General features: G+C 39.3%; 1 protein-coding gene across 1 annotated transcript; it reads right to left on the bottom strand.

The window, feature by feature from the left end:
* Window positions 1-535: 535 nt before the first annotated feature.
* CHP1 (calcineurin like EF-hand protein 1) lies at window positions 536-20974 on the bottom strand. Its single transcript, XM_032990103.2, has 7 exons — window positions 20701-20974; window positions 15427-15499; window positions 7353-7433; window positions 5978-6105; window positions 5060-5121; window positions 3869-3991; window positions 536-2501 (listed from the first exon to the last, which is right to left on the bottom strand). Exons 1-7 carry the CDS (start codon window positions 20765-20767, stop codon window positions 2448-2450), a joined length of 588 nt encoding a protein of 195 aa, XP_032845994.1. The 5' UTR covers window positions 20768-20974; the 3' UTR covers window positions 536-2447.
* Between the last annotated feature and the right edge of the window lie 8 nt (window positions 20975-20982).

The following is a 20982-nucleotide window of genomic DNA, read 5'->3' as shown; positions in this document are numbered from 1 at the left end:
TGGTTTCCATATGATTTACCCAGCCAACAGCGAAATTCTGATAGTTTACTGCAACGAAGTTACTTGGTCTTTGATTTGGTTGTAGGTGGTTTTGTTTTGTGTTTGTGTTTTTTTTTGCCATATACCTATTAGAGTATTTGTGTTCACCTTAAAGCACATTAGCAAAAATACCTGATGTCTACGGTGGGGGTTTAGAAGGACAGACATCACAAACTAGCATTGGTATTATATACCCTCTAATTAGAACAATGCTACAACACTATGGGGGGGAAGCCTAGTTTGGAGCCATGGAGAGGTATAAAGCTCAAGTTGTTCTGGGATCCACAGCAAATTATTATGAGTGCATGTCCTCTTCTGGAGCTCATGTTTTGCACTAGTTTCATCCATTCTACCAGAATAAAGGATTATTAGTACCCCAAAACCAAACTCAGTTATAAGAAATTGATCTGCAAGGCCCACTAGCACCATTCTACTGGTATTTAACTCTTCGAGTCACAAAAGACTAGTCAATTACCATACAGGAATAGTTTTGGGCTTTTTTTTTTTTTTTTAATACAGTGGAAGGTTTATTTATGGATTGATAAATACAATATCCAGTCTCACTGGGACAATAAGGCACAACTGTAGGTTACAACTATATAGCCAGAAGAGAACAACACCTACTTTTAAGCAAATCACAAAGCCTACAAATAGGTTTTTTTACTTTTCAATCTGTTAACATTGTTACATTCCTATTTTACATGACAGTCATAAAACTATAATGTTTCTTTCTCATACAGAGTAGAGGTTTTTAATTTACATTTCTTTCTGGAATTGTGCTGCGCTCTGCAAAACAATCAAGTGCAACATTTCACTTTGTAATTCCTTAATTTAAAACAAATCAAGAATCCTTCAGAGACTTGCATGCTATTCTTTAACACAAGTGATCATTAAAGGAACTGAGAAAAGAGGAAATGCACGTTTGAGAGTAGTTTGAGACTGGTAAGTATTTATAGAAATGTTAACACATGACATAGAGAAGCAGTTATAACACTGATTCTTCAGTAAGGAAGCTCCCAGGGTTTTTTGGTTTTATTGTAAGGACCTCTCAGACTATAGGATGCTCCAGCTGCACTAGATGAGATAATGTGCCAATCTAGCCACAGAAAGTTATTTTACTATTGAACCTTCAATAATTTTGATCTCTTTAATTTACCAGCATTATATTTATGGTATTAATCACCTTACACTTGCTAAGAGGTTTGTGTAGAAATATAGTCTGAAATATTTGGTATAATATGCACTTCCCCAAATTATATTCTTACGTCAGAGCTTTCATAAACACAGCTACCACCCTCAACACCAATCTAGCAGATCAGGACTTCCATTCTGGAAAATGTAAATTAATTACTCATTATCCAGGCTACTATGATTGAAAAAAAAAAAAAAATTAAAAAATCAGTACTTTGTTTCATGACACTATTACCAGGGGGCAGTGACACAACTACAAATGCAGATTTTGGCATGACTAGTTTTCTTGCGTTATGTACACTTGTAAACAAGTTTACACTTTCAGAGGCAAAACCACCCTAATGAGAGGAAGGATCCTAGAGCAAAGCAACCTGGAGAGGGCACTTCATGGTCCACTGGCTGTCAAGTCTGCAAACTGTTCAAAGGAAAAACAAGTTTCTGCATCTGCTAGTGAAACAATTTGACTTAGTGAAGAATTCCTATTCCTTTTGAGGACACCACAGCCTGTCTCCACCACAGATTCTCCTACTGTCCCTGTGAATTCATCCCACAAAGAATAAAATCTATTCACAGTACTCTAAAGTACTCTAGGCTATCATCATGCATTCAGTGCTAGTGGTACAATGAAGCCATAGAAATTGACAAGTCCTCAAGTAAAAGGCAGATTTGGAAGCAGTAAAGAAACAAATCTGCATGTAAAGAGCCAAACGGAAAAAAAAAAAAAAAAAAAAAAAGGCAGCTGTAATGTGATGTTGCTACTGAAAGCAAAAGTGAATCATTATCGCTGCACTTAGTATTTGAGTAGATGCTTCTCTCCAAAGCGTTTTCAGAGGGCGCTTCTGTGGCATGTTCCCGTTTTTCCATTCTTAGATTCAGAGCTCAGAAGAATCAGTTTGTAGATTAAACAGCAGTATGTGAGGAGAGATATTTTTGCCGAAAGAGTAGTACAGAAGGAGACAAGGGAGAAAGGGTAAAAAAAAGATGGAAGGAAAAGATTTTAAAAAAATAATAAAAACGCTCCTTTCCAAGTTGTATGGCAGCCATTTCCCTTTGTTCCTGATGCACAGGGAATGTTCACATTGGTAGAACAAATCAGGGAGGGGTTGGAGATGCATTGTATATGCACCAGTAGCAATGCTCTGGGGGAAGGTGCTAAGGAAAAAATGAAGTTCTATTCATTATATAGTAGGAGTAGCAAGGAGTAGGTTCTCCATCCATCAGTGAAGAAATCGAATGCTCATTTTCTGCTCTACATCCACCTTCTCCAAAACCTGCAATAAAATTCAAAACCAGCTACTTAAGTTACTGTACATACTTCTCTCCTACAAGGCTTCTCACTCTAGTATAGAGGAAATGGGCAGGAACATCGGATGTCTTCAATTTGGTAAGCCAGTCTTTCATCTAGAGACTGCTATTTTTCATTCGGGACTACTATTTTCTTTCCCAGGAAACAAACTTCAGCCATTAAAGCTAGGAAAAAGGCTGTCAACCAAAATGTTAACTAATGCAGTTTCAGTCTGCCAACAGCCCAGCAAGTCTTGGATCCCCAAAATTAGATTGTGTGGAAATGCACGGCCAGTAAACAGAAGGGATAACAAAGTAGAGGAAGGGGTGTGAGCAGTCACTGAAGAGCTAAAATCAGGACCACAGCATCACTAACGCAGATCACTGTAAAAACTGGGGAGGCAACTTCATCCACTGAGGTACAAAGACATTAATCTGCTCCAGGCTGTTTCAGGCAGTGAACTTCAGTGTTCCAAGATTAGAGTAATTTAAGTTTGAAGAGACCTCTGGAGGGCTGTTGGTCCAACTCCCTCAACTCTTACTTAAAGCAAGGCCAACTAGATCAGGTTGCTCAGGGCCTTATCCAGTTAAGTTTTAAGTATCTTCAAGGAAGGAGGTTCTACAACTTCAGCAGCTATGATCATCCTCTTGTTAAAACATTTTCTTTATAGCTAACCAGAATTTCCCATGTTGGATCTTGTTTCTGTTGCCTCTTGCCCACCTCCAAGATGAGTCTGGTTCCTCTTGTCAATACCATCCCATTAGGTACTTGAAATTGTTCTACTATAGGACAACTTTCTCCATTAACTATATAATGGCTCCTTACTATTACTTATTTCTGACTAACAAAATATGTAATTCAAAGGACTAGAGCTAGGAATGTGAATACTGATATTAGTTGTGTTGCTAACAGATAAAATCTACAAGTGAAAACTGATCAGCACAATGATAGCAGACAAATTACTCTGTTATGACTGCCCTAGTCATGCTACTTGTGTAGAAAGAAGTGGTTGCAAAATAAAAAAGTGAAAATTCTGCAGTATATTCAGTGTTGTAGCTTATATAAGAGTACGAAGAAAATATGGACTAATTATTAGTACCCTGACTCTGTGTGTGTGTGTGTGTGTATATATACATATACATATATATATATATACACATATATATATATATATATACATATATAAAAAAATGTCATGATGAAGGGAAGAAAAAGAGAGAGCAGGAGGCTTGCTTTGCCCAAATGCAGGCAGGACTATGAAAGACTTCCTCTGTTTCCATTTGTGTTTATGTCTGAATGACTTGCCCATTAGTGAGCAGTTTCCTTTAGTCAGTAAAAATGTACTTTACCAACCTTTACAAACTCTGCAAAGGAGATGGCACTATCTCCATCTTGATCAGCTTCCTGGATTGTCCTGTCAGCAATGCTGCCCAGCTGCTCATCTGAAATGTTTACACCAACCATCATCCGTAATACCTGTTAACATACACAAGTCCCCTGATTATTGGTTTTTTTTTTTTAATTAAGAAAACAAAATAACAATTATTGACACAGGAACAGAAGTATTCCTAGTGCTATTTTCTTCGTGTATACTGTTAAAATAACACCATAGAAGAACAACCCTAGAGGATTTCCATAGGAGTCTGTCTAGAAATTACTTCTGTTTGTCTTTTGTACATCAAGGCTTTCAGAGACAGCTTCCCCTTGTAGCCACCTCTGACAAAATCTTGCTTTTTCACTAGGCAGTGGGAAGAAGTTGAAGTACGAGAAAGCTTTTGGAACTAGGAATGAGTATGTTTTGCTCCAATGCTTTCTTCTCTTTCCCCACAAAACATACTAACATTTGATTGAATATCTGCTGTTGGAGATAGATGCCTACAGGAATCTAAGTATATGGTCAAATAAAAACTGCTATTACTCTCTACAGTTAGTAAAGTATTTTCTGTGCAGACAGACAAGGGCAGTTTCAGTCAAAAGCAAATCCTTTTCCTACATCAGGAACCATAAATTGCCATGTCTACTTCCCAGGATTAGTAGTATGCAATTACTCCCAGCTCAAGCCTGGTTTCGGTTTCATATATATGCAGCACTGATGAACTTTGATTACCTCTGCTGCAGTTTCAAGAAGTTTTATTCTACTGAGAGGATGCACAGAGGATTGGGCAAACAAACTAATCCACCTCAAGGCTTGTCCCTTTGAAGTCCTGTTAGAAGCACCTTTGGAAGTCACAGAACGTAGTTCTTAAGGGGCTTAGTGTATTTGCTGGATATTTAGCTACCATTTCCAATAGGATCTGCTTCGCCTAACGCTCTGGCTTAAATTGGAATCTAGCATTCCCAGTCTGATAGAACAGCCTGGGCTACAAAATCAGATTAAAGTCTCATACCGTATCTAAAGCTTTAAACCAGAGATAAGAAATTAGCCACCAAATTCATTCAGAAGTTCTTTTGAGAGGACTGCTGTAACTCCCCTCTTCATTCTAAATGGGTGTGAAGTCACAGAAAAGGTCATGATGGAGTCCACAGCAGCCATGTACTACTTACCTGGAGAAGCTCATCCCTGGAAATCTTGTCATCTTTATCTAGATCATATAACCGAAAAGCAACTACGGGAAGAAAAAAATGAGCAGTTTAATTCAAGTGACATTATTTTTCTTAATAACATTTATTAAAAAAAAAAAAAAGGATAATTAGCTTAGAATTTTAATTCACTATGAAATTCACCTTCAGTTCCATAAAGCTCTATTACTGCATACAGGAATAACATTATTGCCAAGTGAAGAATCTTACTTAAGTACCCTGTATGAACACTTTCAGAAGCACTCTGCTTGAAGAAGTATTTCTTCAAAGCCCCAAGTCACAGAAGTATAATTACCACTAAGATACCATCAATCCCTCAGAGGATTGAAAAACTTCCGAGCCAACCACTTCTGCATTACCATTCATTCTCTTTGACTATATTCTGGATGAGACACAACAGAAATTTTAAGTGCTCTGAGGACTGTTGTCAACTTCAGTTAGTGAGCAAGAGCATTCTGCTCATATACTGTAGGCAGATACTCAAATATTCAAGAAAATACTCAGCTGAAGGTGAGGACAAAGCACTATATTATATGAAAGACTGGAGAAAGAAGCAGAAAAGCCCATTCATGTATATGGGATGTGGCTTCTAAATCTGAAATAACTTTGAATGCAAACCATTTTGAAACACTTCTGTTATGAGACATTGGGGAAAGCATAAACCTTACTCAAGATGCAATCAATTCTACCAAATCCCAACACAAGAATGGGTCAATTGTTGACATTCTGAACAGGTAAGCTTGTAAGTTAATTTTAAAGAATCAGGTATTAGAGGATGTCATTCCACAGGGAATGACAGAAGGCTCCAAGCCCTTTCACTCCCTTCCCAGAAAAACAAAAAAGAAAACTAATTGCTTCTATAGGAAGGTTCACATTTCTTACAGTGGAGCTTGTTACTTCGGCTGTTCAGTGGTTCTGGTCCATTCTGGTCTTTGCTCTTTTCATTATCTTCTATGGGTCGGAAGTGGGCTAGTGTCCTCATGAATCCACGGAAATTCACCTGGTCCTCTCTGTGTAATCATTTCAGTAGGTGAGTTTTAGCTTAGCTTATACAAGTTCTTTACTTCAGTAAAGAAGACCATGAACATCTAAAGCATTAACACCATGCAGACTCTTCCCCTCCCACCTCCCCAGGGTTTGGCTATGCTCAAACCCAGCTCTGATACAGTGCACTTGCAACCTGGGATCAGGCTGTTGTGAAGCACAATGTGTAAAAAAAGCTGTGAGAAGTCTTGTTAAGGGCTCCCCTTGTTTGCCTGCAAGCTGTTTAAGAAGCTCAAGCCCTCACCCACCCTTGGCCCTTGCCTGAGCTATGTCCAAGTCTGGCAATGTATCTTGCTGATCTGGACTCTGATTTCCTGGAGACTTGCTTCACCACTGTCAGCTTGTCCGGCAACCACTGGACTGTTGGCTGATGTGACAACAGTGACTGGACCTGCTCTGTTCTTCCTGTCCAGGTGCTGTGCCCTTTGTCAGTGAGTACATCGCCCCGCCAGCTTTGCTGTCACCTTTTCCTCCTGCTTGTGGGGCAGCTGTTGCTCACTGCTCTCCGACAAATAGCTCTCTTCTGTAGAGAGCTTCTGTGGGAACCAACTACTTAAGCGCTTTCCAGGACTCCTGCTTTCTATTCAGGAAAGCCTACCTATAATGACTTGATTAGACAACTCAATTTTCACCAATCAGTAATGACAAATGTGTTCGAGAACAGTAGCAGATTCCACAGAACAAGCTAGAGGTATAATCAAGAGAAACAGTACTGAAAATTTGATCATCTCTTTGGACTTATGTTAGAATTGCCATAAGCTATGTTTTAGATGTGATCAAAATCCAAAAGTAAGCAAACAAGAAAATCTGACCTAACAACAAAGGTACACTTAGAAGCTAAAAGGTGAAAAAGAAGACTGAATTAGTTACTTGCAATACTACTTAGCATAAAATAGTAGTGCTATGACTTTGCTTTAAGAACTGAAATCCCTATCTGAGCTTGACTTTCTTTAGAAGTGTTCAACAATATAGCAAGAATAGTGGAAAACTGTGACACAAAGCCTGAGTGTGTCAATTAATAAAGCACACAGAAATCTTGTAGGGTTGTGAAGTATTCCTCATTACAGAATGAAAACATGCTGAGGAAAAAACAATGTACCCACACACGTTTCATGACAAGTTTGAGATGTTCAATTATTAGTAAATTCAAATTTTGTGCTTTCATTACTACAAATTTTGTGCCTGCTTGCCAATTCAGTCCATTGGAACTCACCCTTCTGGAAAGAAGGCATTGATAATTCTGTCTCCCAGTGGATTAATGGCAAGCTCTGGAATCCGCTGGAAGTCTTCACGGCTAAGTAAAGCAAGAACACAAGAAGTCTGCATAAAGTTGAAGTCAGAGGAGAAAAAGTTACTTAAAGAATTCACAGTAAAACATCCATTGGGTTCTACTTCTGCTGCAAGACATTTGGTGGTTTTTAAAATATAGCTCTTTAAATCATGTTTTCTCTATGACAAATGGCACAAAACAAAAGACAATGCCAATCCTGTATTACATTACAGACCAGCAGTGTTCGTTTATGTTAACAGAACTTCTCAGATGCTAACATTGTTTGTGCTAGAAACCTTTCCTGTAATGATGCCAACTAGTTTGTAATTTAAGGAAAGGAAAGCTTCTAAAATAGCTTTAAAATGAAAATGATTTTTTTAAAAAAAGTTATTATTTTGGTACTGAATCGTTTGGGTTGGCATTATTCTTCCAGATTCTAGGACAATACCATACTCCTCCAAACACACCACAGGCAATCGGCATACTCTAATAGATTTTTTTTTTTGTTTAACACAGCAACTTTATATCTTATTAAAAATGTCAGATTTCAAATTATTTTATCTTCAACCAAGCAGCACCCTATTTTAAAGTAGTAAACGTAGACTGACAGGGGTCTGTACAGTGGATGTAGCTTCACCAGTACACTGCAAATACTCAACTGCTCTTGCCAGCCATTCTCCTTTCTCCTCGTGATTATACCTACACAGTATAGTATAAGCATAGCTATGCTTACATAGTTACAGCTTTTTCTGATCTGGAAGACATCATCAGCTGTACCAATATAAACACATTTTAAATTGGTACGACATGAACACAGGGTTCATTCTATTGTTAGAGTTGCGCTAATAATTCTTTTCTTTCAACTCAATAGAATGTCACTAATGGGAAAGTGGGATAATCTTGGCATGACCAAGGCAGATACACCAAATGTGTCTTAGTGAATACTTCGGTCAACAGGTTTGGGTTGTTTTTTTTTCTTCTTCCTACTATAACAGAGCACAGCAATTTATCAGTTAGTACAAGATATACTCCATAATCATTTAGGTTTTATATTGCAAAGATAACAGCAATGGGGTAAGTGTGTAAAAAAAAAAAAATCTATTCTGTCTGGATGCATAATTTGACATTTCCTGCCCAATCTCCAGAATTACTGGCAATTCCCTTCAAGTCAAATATAGTCCTGCTGTTTTTGAAATTTGGGTCAAAGTCTCAAACTTGGTTACTAAATGTTAGCTGCTTTTGAAACCTATGATCACTAAATGATTCAGCAACCATTCACAATGTCATTACACCAAAAAACTGGCAGAGTAAAGTAAACATGAACAGATTTTGAGATTATTTACGTATACTGACCTTTTATAATACTGTGATCTTAAAGACAGGGAAAAAAAGGAATTGGCTAACCTTATTATTAGTCTAGCCTGGGAAAGGCACAGAAGCAAGACGTTCTAGTTTTAAATGCATTCTAAAGCACTCCTTGCACTCAGTCACGCCACAGCACTGTTAAGAGTCCCAATTATAATATGTCTTTTACAACACAGTTAAACTGTTTGACCTTCTAATAGAGCAACCTGACCACATTTTTAAGCTATCCCAGCAAACTTCTGCTCTGACCAGGTCTGAATTTTTAATAAGCGAAGTTAACATCTGTGTAAAATGATCAGCTTGTTACCAGACCTTTCAGGACTGCTGCATTTTAAGCTACAGCTGAAAGGCAAAGTGTGCATTAGCGATTTAGGCAGGAGATGCAGTGATGTGTAAAGCCTATGTCCTAGTAACAAAATTTTAACAGTACTTCAGTGTTAATACTAATATTTACAGGCTAAACGCAGCAACTGCCCTCTCTTCCATTTAGAGCAAAATCCTAATGCTTCAGAATTTTTTACTTGTGTATCACTATTTCTTAGTATTGAGCCTCAATTTACACTCAGCATTTCAGCCTCCAGTTGTTCTGCTTTCTAACAGGAGATTAACAATTAACCACAAATAACTCCCCAGGTCTCAAATCTATTTGTCCCGTCATTATCAGGATTGCAGTAGACCATTTTTGCTTATTAAGAGCACATTACTGAGTGAGTGTTCTAATTGAAATCGCTCTAACAGCCATAAAAGTAAATGAATGCATGATGTAAGTTATTCTCCACTTTTACAAACTAAGGCTTCCTGCAGTCATTAGAGACCAACTTCACCTGGCTGAGGCTGGAGCTTACAGGAAAGCTGAAGCCCTCTACTTCTGTGTTCATGTGCCGTAGCAACAAGGCTCTTTTTTCAAGTATCTTTCCAGAAGCCTGGCTTCCATGAAATCCTTGCTTAAATGTAACATGCAAAGCAACCCTTAACTGCACGTTAACATTATGCAGGCCAACCATTTAATATACATGCCAGTACATTCACACTTAGACATATTTTGCAGTAAGGAATTTGTAGATTCTAAGACAGACAAGTATTTCCAAGCATGAGTATATCCTCTCCAAAGCATACAGCAGATCCCTACCATAACGGTGGCTCTGCCTTACCCCAAAGGCTGTAAGAAACCTACTAGACCCCTTTTTTTCTTCCATTATTTCTGGCTGTTCATCCTCCTTCTACTTCTAGATAGTAGCAGAGTCCTGTTCCCTCAACAGCGATAAGGAAGGTAAGGATCTAGAGCTGAGGGGAAGTAAAACGATGGAGAGAAAACAAACCACATGTGAAAGAAGTGGTAGAGGGAAATAAAAATGTCCAGAGGGTATAGGTAACAAAAAATAACTTGAAAAAAGGTGAAAAAAATTAAAAGTAGTAAGGCATATCATGCAAGATGGTCAAACAGATTTAACAGGTTACTACTCTAGAGGTTTCATTGCTCCCTTCCCTTGCTAACATCACCTCTGTCATTCAAACCTTTTGGTGGTCTAATGTATCTCACTAACCCCTCAAAAAGCTCCCCACCTTCCTCCTTTCCATCCTCCCAATTATCTTTCTGTTGAATTAGCAACCTGAAGCAGTTAAAAAACCCCTCAAAAATCTAACACCATCATGGCTGACAAAGAGGTGCTGGAAGCCTGGAGAAATGATAGGGGAAGGGGATGGATATCCTCCTCTTTCACAGCTGTGTCAGCCATCTCAACTGACTTCATCCTTACACATGCTCTACACAGATTTTAAACATTGCTTAACTATCAGAGGAATAATTGGTTTATAAACACTAGGCCAAGTAGTACGCTAAAATTAAAGGTGATAATTAGATGAGCAAGGAGGGGGAGAGGAAGAAAGCACTGTGAATAAAGCATGGTGAAGGATGGAAGTATAGACCATTCTACTATGCTATCATTCTCTGATCCAAATCCATATCCTGCTTGTCTGTTTTAGACAAAGCTAAAAATCCTTTGCATTTTCTTACGCAAAGGTGAAGAAGTCCATGTCCAGAGCGCTACCGTTTATGTTTTACTTTGCATTGTTAGTTTGAACTAATAAGAACAAGCCTGACACCTTTCCAGATTGAGATGATTCAATTCTGTGACAAAGATTAGCTGATGGCCTGGCTAGCTCTTGTTATCCTCCTCTCAGGACCAGAGGCTTTCTGAACCTCTCCAGGACACACCATCTTGTGAACAGCTTTCATAAGCTTGAGATATGCACAAACAGCTCAGTGTATCTCTTCTCTTTCTCGTGTACCAGCTTTCAGAATACTGACCCTCTCTTTTATCCACACTCAGCAGGCAATACCAATTGCTGTATATGAAGTGTTTAACCTGTCACTTCCCCAGCTCAGAATAAATTACTGGAAGTAGAAGGCTCCATGCAAAAGTTACATGCACAAGGAGCAGTTTAGACAAGTATTTCCTTTTAATAGTTCTACAAATATCTGTCTAGAGCTATTTCCTGGTAGATAAATTCTGTAGCAGATTTATTCTTGTGTGGGGTACACTTCAGTACCAGGCCAACAAGGAGACTCATTGAAGCAAGCACATGCTTATCCTTGTCATATGCTTCCATTTCCTCACCTTGGAAGTCAGAACATAAAGAAGAAAAGATGCATACTGGTTTCCTCCTGACCTATAGTGAGGATGTAGCCAGAACAAATAGTTCAGATTTTACAATGTAGATGTAACTATGGTCATCCAAGGGTATCAACTTTTTGCGTTGGCAACTCACAATATCGACATCAAAGGTGGCAACAGAATTTTCAAAGGAACATTGTTGTCCTGGCTTTTACAACCTAGTTCCATTCAGATGGTGCAAGTCTGAGGGAGGTTACTCATGTACACTTTTAAAGATTTTATAAGAGTTATTCAATAACCAGGGCTACACTCATTTAGAGGATAAGGGGGAAGGGAAGCCAAAACAAGGCATATGAAGTTTTGCCTCCAATACCCTTTTCTTACATCTCATTTATGTAACTCTGTAAAAAGAAAGTACCTTGAAACTGCACGTAGGTACACTGGCATACTGGTTTGGGCTGAGATAGAATTCACTGTCCTCCTAGTAGCCAGTACAGTGCTGTGTTTTGGATTCAGGGTGAGAATAACATCAGTAACACGCCGATGTTTTAGCTGTTGCTAAGTAGTGCTTGTCCTAAGTTAAGGATTTCTCAGTTTCCCATGCTCTGTCAGTGCGAGGGTACACAAGAAGCTGGGAGGGAAGCTGGCCAGGAGAGCTGACCCCAACTAGCCAAAGGGCCATTCCATACCATAGGATGTCATGTGCCTTATATAAACTAGAGGGAGCTGGCCAGGAAGGGTTTGATCACTGCTCGGGCATCGGTCAGCAGGTGGTAAGCAATTGCACTCTGTATCACTTGTTTTTTCTTGGGGTTTATTTCTCTGTCTATTTTACTATATTCCTTTTCATTACTATAATCATGTTTTAGCTACTAAGCCAGTCATATCTGAATCCCCAAGTTTTACTTTTTTTTTCCTATTCTCCCCCCCCCCCCCCCCCCCCACTGGGGGATGGGAGAAACTAGCAAACTGCCGCATGATGATCAGTTGTTGGCCAGGTTTAAACCATGACAACTGCATAGAAACATTGGGCTAGGAAAGATTTCAGTTTTGGATTATAGTTTCAGAATGAACTACCCGTCTTCTCTAACAACCAGGATTAATCATCATCTACCAGATCTTCTGTAGAACGTGATCTTTACCTTGCCTATTTTTAATATGTAGATAAGGAAGACAACACAGCTTTTCCTCTTCTTCAGAAGGGTGATACACATTTAAAAATTTATTTCATGTCAAAGAACTACCTAACACTTTTCCTGATGGTAGTCACACAAGTGATTTCTATTATGTCTGATTTGTAAATCAAAGCTATCAATCATCCTTACAGAAACAATCAGAAGACATGCCTTCTAAACCATATAGCAGTAGTATGCAACTGATAACTTCACCCTGCTTGTCTCAAAGTAACAAGCTACCTTTGATCAGTATTTCATAAACCAACATTTATGACCTTTCAAGCTGTCGTTCTTACTCTGCCCTCATTGTTTTTTTTTTTTTTCAGGAAGTAGTTTTTTATTACTTAAACTTAATGGTTTCTACCTATTGTGGGTGCCAGGACAGGTTTCAAAATTTGAATGTCACTAAGTCTGCAACATTTGGGAGCAGGCTGTGCTTAGAGACCAAGACTGCAAGTTAATGGATCACAGTTGGCACAGCTGCTGGGATTTTCCAAACAAACTTCATTTCCTTTCCCCAGTACCACGTGATTATCAACAACAAAAGTCAAACTCCTCCTGATACATAACACTATGAAACTAAGTATTGTGCAACAGACATTCAAAGCATATTTAATTAGTTACTTCTCTTACATAAACTGAGCACAATCACTTTGAAGTTTAAAAAAAACTTCATGGACCCAAGAGGTAAATTCAAAGTTAGAGGGAAGAGTTGAGGAAGAATGTGTGCCAAGTTCAATTTGTGCTAGTCTGGCAGCCATCATCTTTATTCATCAGCAAAGACTATACACACACACACGAAGTTTGAAAAGGCTGTTAGCGTTGTTCTTTTTCAAGTAATTTAATTTTGAGACATAAGCAGTATTAGCCTTACCTACAATATCATCAGCTGATCTGTATGTCACAATTGCCAATTAGCCAATGCTACAATTTATATGATACATTGGCTTCAGTGACAGAGTGGGCTTAAGAAGTTCCTGCCCATCCCATCTCAAGCCAACTGCTTCCACACCCACAATCCATTTTGTCATCCCTTCAGCTATGCAAGTCCAAATATTTACAGTACAGCCACAGTTCAAATCATAGGAGCCAGTCAACTTAAAAATATCTACACAAACCAAAAGGGGAGGGAGAGTATTTTTAACCAAAAATAATCACTCAGTAGTCCTGTTTACAGTACAACTCCACAACCAATTACTTAAATGTTAACTGAGAAGTCAGCAATTTGTGGTGCCAGAAGGAACTGCGTATTTCCTTCAGGAAAGGAAACAGCAATAAGCTGGCAGTACTGCCAAAGACAGTGTATCTTACAACTTGTCACCTTCCTCTTCTAAGCAGTGATTCTAGCTTTATAGTTAGGTTGGTTTATAGGTAGGTCTAGCTTTTATGGGTTTATAGTGCATCCTAAAAATCAAATTTTGCAAGACTATATACAAAACCCCAGGTGATCACTGAATCTATGTTTACTGGGTTTGACTGGGATGGAGTTGCTATGAAAAAAGTTAACTCCATCCCAGCCAGACCTCGTATACTATGCTACAGCAAGGTCCCCTTCCTACTCTCTCCTGAATTATCTCCAGCTTCTCTGTGCACTGGTTCTGGCACATGCAGCTGTACGGTGGCTGGGAAACAAAGATCCACCTGAAAACTGATCAGATTCCTTCTGATATCCTTGTTTTGCTTGGCAAGTTTTCAAAGCTGTAGGTTAGTTTCCAAAGATGAACCTTGAGTACCAGCATCAACACAGAAAATCAACAGACTTTTAGTGGTAATATGGTCTTAGACCAACTATGTTGGTGACAAAATTGCACCCCTGGTGCAATCATGGACAGCTTTTATTTGTCATGTTTCCATGACAGTAATGTAATCTGTACACAACATCAAAAAAGAGAAGAAGCAATTTAATACAATCAGAATTCATAATTAGTTCAGTAAATAAAGAGCAAACCAATACCAACACACAATACAATAACCAGAGTGGGGAAGGCTAGAGGAAAAAAAACATATCTCTGCCTGCTGTCTTCAAAGAGGCAACCACCTCAGAGTTTACCTTTCAGTTGAGAATACTTTTTCCAGCAGACTTAGCCCAAAGTGAAAAATGTTTTGCAGATAAAATTTAACCCTCATCTTTATTTCATCCATTAAGCTGTAAGAAACCAGCTCATTTCTGTGGTTTTCAAATTGTAGACAGAAGACACACATTTTAGAAGTCTTGGAATATCCTACACTACTATTTTAAAGAATAAAATGTGTATTTGTTTAATCACCGTGACTCAGTTCCAGCTTTTTTTTTTTTATTTCTGAGCATGCTAATAGACAAAAGTGTTTAACAAGAGGTGCAAAGTTAAGAACAGTAAAGGACTTGCAGATCTCAGTAATGTTAAAAGACACTGGGTATCAGAAACAAATAAGAGCCCAGGGTCCCAAAAATATAAAAGACCTTTTGTTATGAAAGCCAGGATGAAGACGATATAATGGAACCATTTTTGTAATAATTAGAGGCAACATATAAAGAAAGGTAAGAAATAACAATCCAAAAATATGGTTTAACACTTTTGAACATTTGTTGTAAGACCTTGAATACCAAATCTGACCTTTCTTGTATTAACTGCTAAAACTTTCAGCACTACAGTAACGACAATTGGTATTTAGAGCACTTCAGTTCAACAATCAGTTTTCTCCTGACCTTTCATAAAAGGGAACAAACTTGAATGTCCGTGTAGACAGTAAGTATGAAAGAATCTGCTATAATAGCCTCACTGATTCACCACATGAGTAAAACATGCAGGCATCCTGTAACAGCAAGACAACATTACAGATGTGTGCCAATGCAAGGACAGCTGAACTTGTGAAGATACCCACCTAAGAGTGCCATTTTCTCCTTTGTCTAGGCTGGTGAAGCGACTGTACAAGCGAGTGATTTGACTGTGGGAGACTGAAAAGAAAAGACAAGAAACAAATCAGCATGTCAATGATTCCTCATAGGAACAGACCTCATTACACAGAACTATGCTGTTGTCAGAAGCTGTGTTCAAAAAAAAAATGTACACAAAACAAGTTACATTGGAAGCACAGAGCAATCAGCAGTTTAGGGACTCTGAGCTGTAAATTGCATCTTAATATTCAAGAATCCACAAGTAAGCCAATTCTTCAAATACATGGCTAACTCTGCCCTCTATGTGTTTATATTTTTGACCAAAGAATATCAGAGACCATCTGATTCAGCACATGGCAATTAAAAACAAAAAAAAAAAATATTTGATTCACAATTCCACTGTACTTCCCTTAATTCCTTTTTAGCTGGAAATAATCTGGACACAGCCTCCACTGATAACCTCTACATCATTCATGACACTCCAGGCCTCTGCTGTAGTATCTTTCCTTCTCTTTTACTTATCTCTACTCCTGTTGACTTTTTCCATCTAAAGATGGAAACTGTACTTGGTTTCTGTGCATGGGAAAAGTGGACAGAGAGCCTTTACACCTGATCAGTTTTCTTCCTTTACAGGACTGCCTGAATCTAAACAGTCTGTTCATTTTGGGGGTCACTAAAGTCATTTCCAGGCTTCTACGACACTGAGTTAAAAATTAAAAAACTTATTTCTAAAGAAGCTCAGGCACTAGTTGGGACAAAGCAAGCAGAAAGTTAGTGCAGACTTTCAAATTGAAGATTTAAACAGAAATTCCAAAGCCAGTACTAAGTCCAGCATCATGGTATCAACATAACCAAGATAGACAACCCAAAACACCAGACATCTAGATCTTTAGCACAGTCCATGATGGGAGTGGGTTAAACCTATCCAGAATAGCAATTCCTTTAACACTGAAAGAATGCCCGATAGAAGATCATGTTTTTTCAGAGCCTCTTCAGATTAAGTTAATAAATACATGAAGTAAGACTGAAGTGAATTTTAATGTTTACACAAAGGTGGGATTTTTCTACAATGGCAAACTAGGACTCACTATAATTTTCAGATTCAATTTTTCACCAAGCCTTCACCAGCACATGTACAATGCTTTCGTTACTTGCTAAAACTTATTTGGGAACATGTTGCACAGCAGTTGTCTGATCTGTGATGAGGATAAATTTTTTTTCAGGTTTGTTCTTTCTCCATGCTATTTGTTTAGGTTCAGCTGTTCCCTCCTTTAGGATGACCTGCCAGCAACTGTCTTTTTTTTCCTTCTCTCCTTAGCAACTTCAATTCTTTGCATAGGGTTGGGCAATTTGCACAGTTCCACCTAAGGTAACTTCTCTACAATCAGACTGGGCAGCTTGCTCAATTTTAAGTTAAGCAACACACACAGAGAAAGCAGGCACCAGTATTTTAAAGACTTAATTTCTGTATGTCTGATTTAGAGTTTTAGATATAATGGTCAATAACAACAACTGATGTTGAAAAAAGAATAGCCTGGAGTTACATATCCATAGGAAGCCATGTATTCCCATTCCTCCCTGGGAAAAAAAATTGATGAGAATTCTCCTCAAATACCATTTCCAAACTAACATCAGCAACTCAGTTTTTGGAACACCTCCATAACAGCTAGTATGCAATAAATAGTATGCAGCTACTGACAATAGATGAGGTGTTTTTGTTAACATAATTCTAGACAAAAAGCCTGTCATAGCTATATGAGAAAGGAAGATGATTCAGGTCCACCACTGTACTCTTTCATAATTTCCTTTTTGGCTATCATCCCTCATGAAAGCTACATCACTAGATACTTTTCAGAGCCTTCTCATGCAAAATAAAGATTTTTGACATTCCCTGCTGACCACCGAAGGACCAGAAACGATGTCTGCAATTTATGACTGCTTCTTAAAATCAAAGGTTAAGGCTGGAAACTAGTTGAAATAATTTTCTCTACACTGCTACCCCACTAAGGTCCTTCTAAAAATTTAAGTCAAGATCTCTAGAATAGGAGCTGAACCCTCTATTTTACTTCTGTTAAACCATTAGAAAGATTTTACAATTAGACATTCTGAAACTCTTGTCTAAAACATTAGCATAAACTCCTATAAATAGATATTTATATACTTAGAAAATACATAAGTATCCATCAGAGAATCCCTCACCTGCTACCACTAAAATATTTTTTCTCCTAAGCTCTGATATGAGAGTTAGTTTATTATTAATCCTCAGGTAGACTGCTTTAAAGCATGGGAACAAAGGGTGTGAACCAAATACTTGGAATACTGTTACATTCCAATGGCTTTCCAAAAGCTTGCAATAGAATGCAGACAAGCAACATCTTGGACCTCTCATCCCTTTCTTATAGTTGTTACAGAAATACAAAAGCAATTAAGGTCTACCTGAAGGTTTTTTCAGGCTGAAATTTCAAAATGTTTATATGCAAAGCAAACAATTCTTGTACAGCATCATATAAGATTTAGGACTATCAACTTCAGGCCTAGCACCTGTTACTGAGATCCTGCTGGGAGATTTTCTGTCAAGAAGAGGTTTTAGTGGATACATTACTCCCCAGTTCTTGGTAACATCAGCTTTGCAGATGTTTCTAAACTTACGATGCTAAAAAGTGTTTCTCACCACAATATAAAAAAAACAGAACTTTAATGCAAACTTAGATTTCATTCAAGAGATTAAGTGTCATTGTATGGCTTTTGAAAGACTACGCTTCAAGTCCTCTAAAAGATATATTTTAATCTGTTCAGCTACAGAACAGTAACATACAGTTTATCACTCGTTAGTATCATTAGCTATTCAGTTTTGTGCTACATAAAGTTGAACAAGAAATAAGTTATATAATTCCATAGTTGAACTCAACTGAACGGGTTAAACATTGTTTGCTGTTTCACACTTATCCCAGGTGAGCTGAAGAAGTCATGTTTCACAGTAAAGAGGCCAAAAAAAGAATCCTTAGGATTCCTCAGTTCAAGATGGACATGTAGTACTGCCAAATTGTTCTAGGTCTACAAAGTCCCTTTCTCAAACTCTTTAGTAAGTAGTGCATCATGAGGATCAAGTTTCTAATAAACCACAGGATACTCCACTCAGTAACACTAACTTAGCATTCTTCCCATGAACTTTGTTCCAGATAAACCAGCATCCTGTTTGGGTTTTTATACCCACCTTGAACCTTACATAAATATTTGCACCTATATGAAGTGTATAACAGCGCTAAGAGCTTGGTGGAATTTTCCATCTACCTAGAGAAGTTTAAAAGGCAGAGGAAAAATCACATCCCTAGACCACAGTTACAAGCTGGGGGGAGAGGTGCAGGGGGGAAGGGAATTTTATAAAGTCAACAAGGCACATTGTGATTACTTACAAGCAAGCATGACTCAGAGATTAGCAATGCTTGATTAACAAAGTGGCATAATTTATAAAATTGAATAGTAAACACAAGAAAATTAACTAAATTCAGACTGCAAAGCTTAAACCTGCTGATGAAAACCTTAAGCTCCCTGCTTTCAAGGCAGAAGAAAAGCATTTAGAGGCTAGAGCTGAGTTGTTTTATTGCTTAGAATGTCTATATAGCCATCTTAATGGTATTTAACTGTCACGTAAGTAAAATTCTATGAATTAAAAACATCACTTACGATACATATTGGCATGAGGAAAAAAGAGGAAAACCTTTTGGAGGAACATTCAAAATTCGAGGTTTGATTCTTAAAGCATCTTTATAAACATAGTGAGGCTACCATTACTCTATGATATTTGTGATTTAAAAGAAAAAAAGTTCTTGCAGAACAAGTAGACATCAACATTCCTACTTGTTTATCACTGCTTTCCTGTAAAAGGTTCTCTTGACAGATGGAAGAAGGATCATGGAAACTATGTTAACTCAGTCAGCTGTCCATTACGCTAGCCAGTACTGTCTTAATTTTCTTCCGCTCCTTTTCTGTAGCCACTCATTTTCCTGACACAAGTAAACTATCACCTAAAATTAATATACGACACTATTTCAATTGGAAAGAAATCTGAGGAAAGTATTTGCACATAGCAAGAACAGATCAGCAAGCATAACCAGGAAAAAAACGTGATCTGGGAAGACCTTTTTTACCTGAAGCTGGGTGAACTGGGCGTGGGGGGGAACAGCAAAGTGGTACCTATGATGTCACAACCTCCCCTCTCCGATTAGTTGATGGCACCTTTCATTTATTATCAGTCACCGTTTGCTAGACTTCTCGGATACGCAACCATTATATCAGCCAAATTAGCAACACTGAGTTTTACCTTTTCTAATATACTTCATATTTATGGAGAACAGCTTGACCAAATACTACAAATATAGGGTAAAGTAGCTATATACTACACTCCAGCTTGAATAATTGCTGGCTATTGCAGGAATTTTAACTTTTTTTAGTTAACCATACCCAACTGCCGCAAGTTACATTACCTCCTTCATGTTTTAAACGCCACTGAGCATTCATTCTGAATACGCTTAAGGCAACTTTATCGATAGCCTATGAAACAACATTTGGAAAAAACTTACTATACAATGAGAGTTTTTGGGGGCTAAAAACTGCTGCTGGAGAGAAACTCCAATACCAGAGAGCCAGACAACTCTTCAAAAATATAAGAAGTTAACTGAAAACAATCCTGCCAATACCAAGAGCACTGCTCCTCTCCCTTCCAACCTCGGTCTCCCTGCCGTTGTACAGACGGCACCTCCTTAACCCACGGCAAAGGCTCCCACGCGAGGTCTTCCCCACAGCCACAACGCGGCCAGGAGCCGAAGGGCCTCGCGGATCCCGGCTGACTAGATGACAGCTTTCGCTTTTTAGTGCGCCAAAAGCAACACCAGCTCCCACAGCTGCCCCTGTCGCCTACAGGCCAGCCCCGGGAGTAACTCAACTGCGTGTTTACAGCCGGTGGTTGCTGCCAGCCCCAAGCGAGCGGGCGACCGGCAGAGCCCCGGGGCCGGTCCTACGCGGCGAATGGACGGACAGACACAGGCCACGAACTAAGAGACGTTCCCCAGGTCTCCGCAGGTCTACAAGCCGTGCCCGCCGCCGGTCGCTGGGGTCAGTGGGGTCCCGCCAGCCAGGGCACGGCTCGGCGCACAGCCCCCGAGGGACAAGGCCAGCCGAGGCACCTCCCCGGCTTGAGGGACAGGGCGCTGCCCCTCTCCGGCCGCCCAAACTCCCGCAGCACCCCCTAGGCCCGCACTCACAGCCCGTCTCCTTCTTGATCTCCTCGATCTCCTCGTCTCGCAGCAGCGTGGATGCCCGGGAACCCATCGCCGCTGGGCCTGAGGGGAGGGCCGCGCTCCGCGCCGGGGGAGAGTTACGCAGCGCGACAGCGGTACCTCAGGCCACCCCCTCCCGGCACCGGTGCGGTTACAGCCGCCCAGCCGCACTGAGGCGGAAGGTGAGCCCGCACCCGCTCTTATTTCCCGGTGCGGCCCGGCCCGGCCCGGCCCGGCCCGGCCCCGCCACCCGCCTCAGCCCGCCCC

Source organism: Tyto alba, unplaced genomic scaffold (genome assembly GCF_018691265.1).
Source record: "Tyto alba isolate M040663 unplaced genomic scaffold, T.alba_DEE_v4.0 Super-Scaffold_18, whole genome shotgun sequence".
NCBI lineage: Eukaryota > Metazoa > Chordata > Aves > Strigiformes > Tytonidae > Tyto > Tyto alba.
This window is presented reverse-complemented; position numbering and strand designations above follow the sequence as displayed.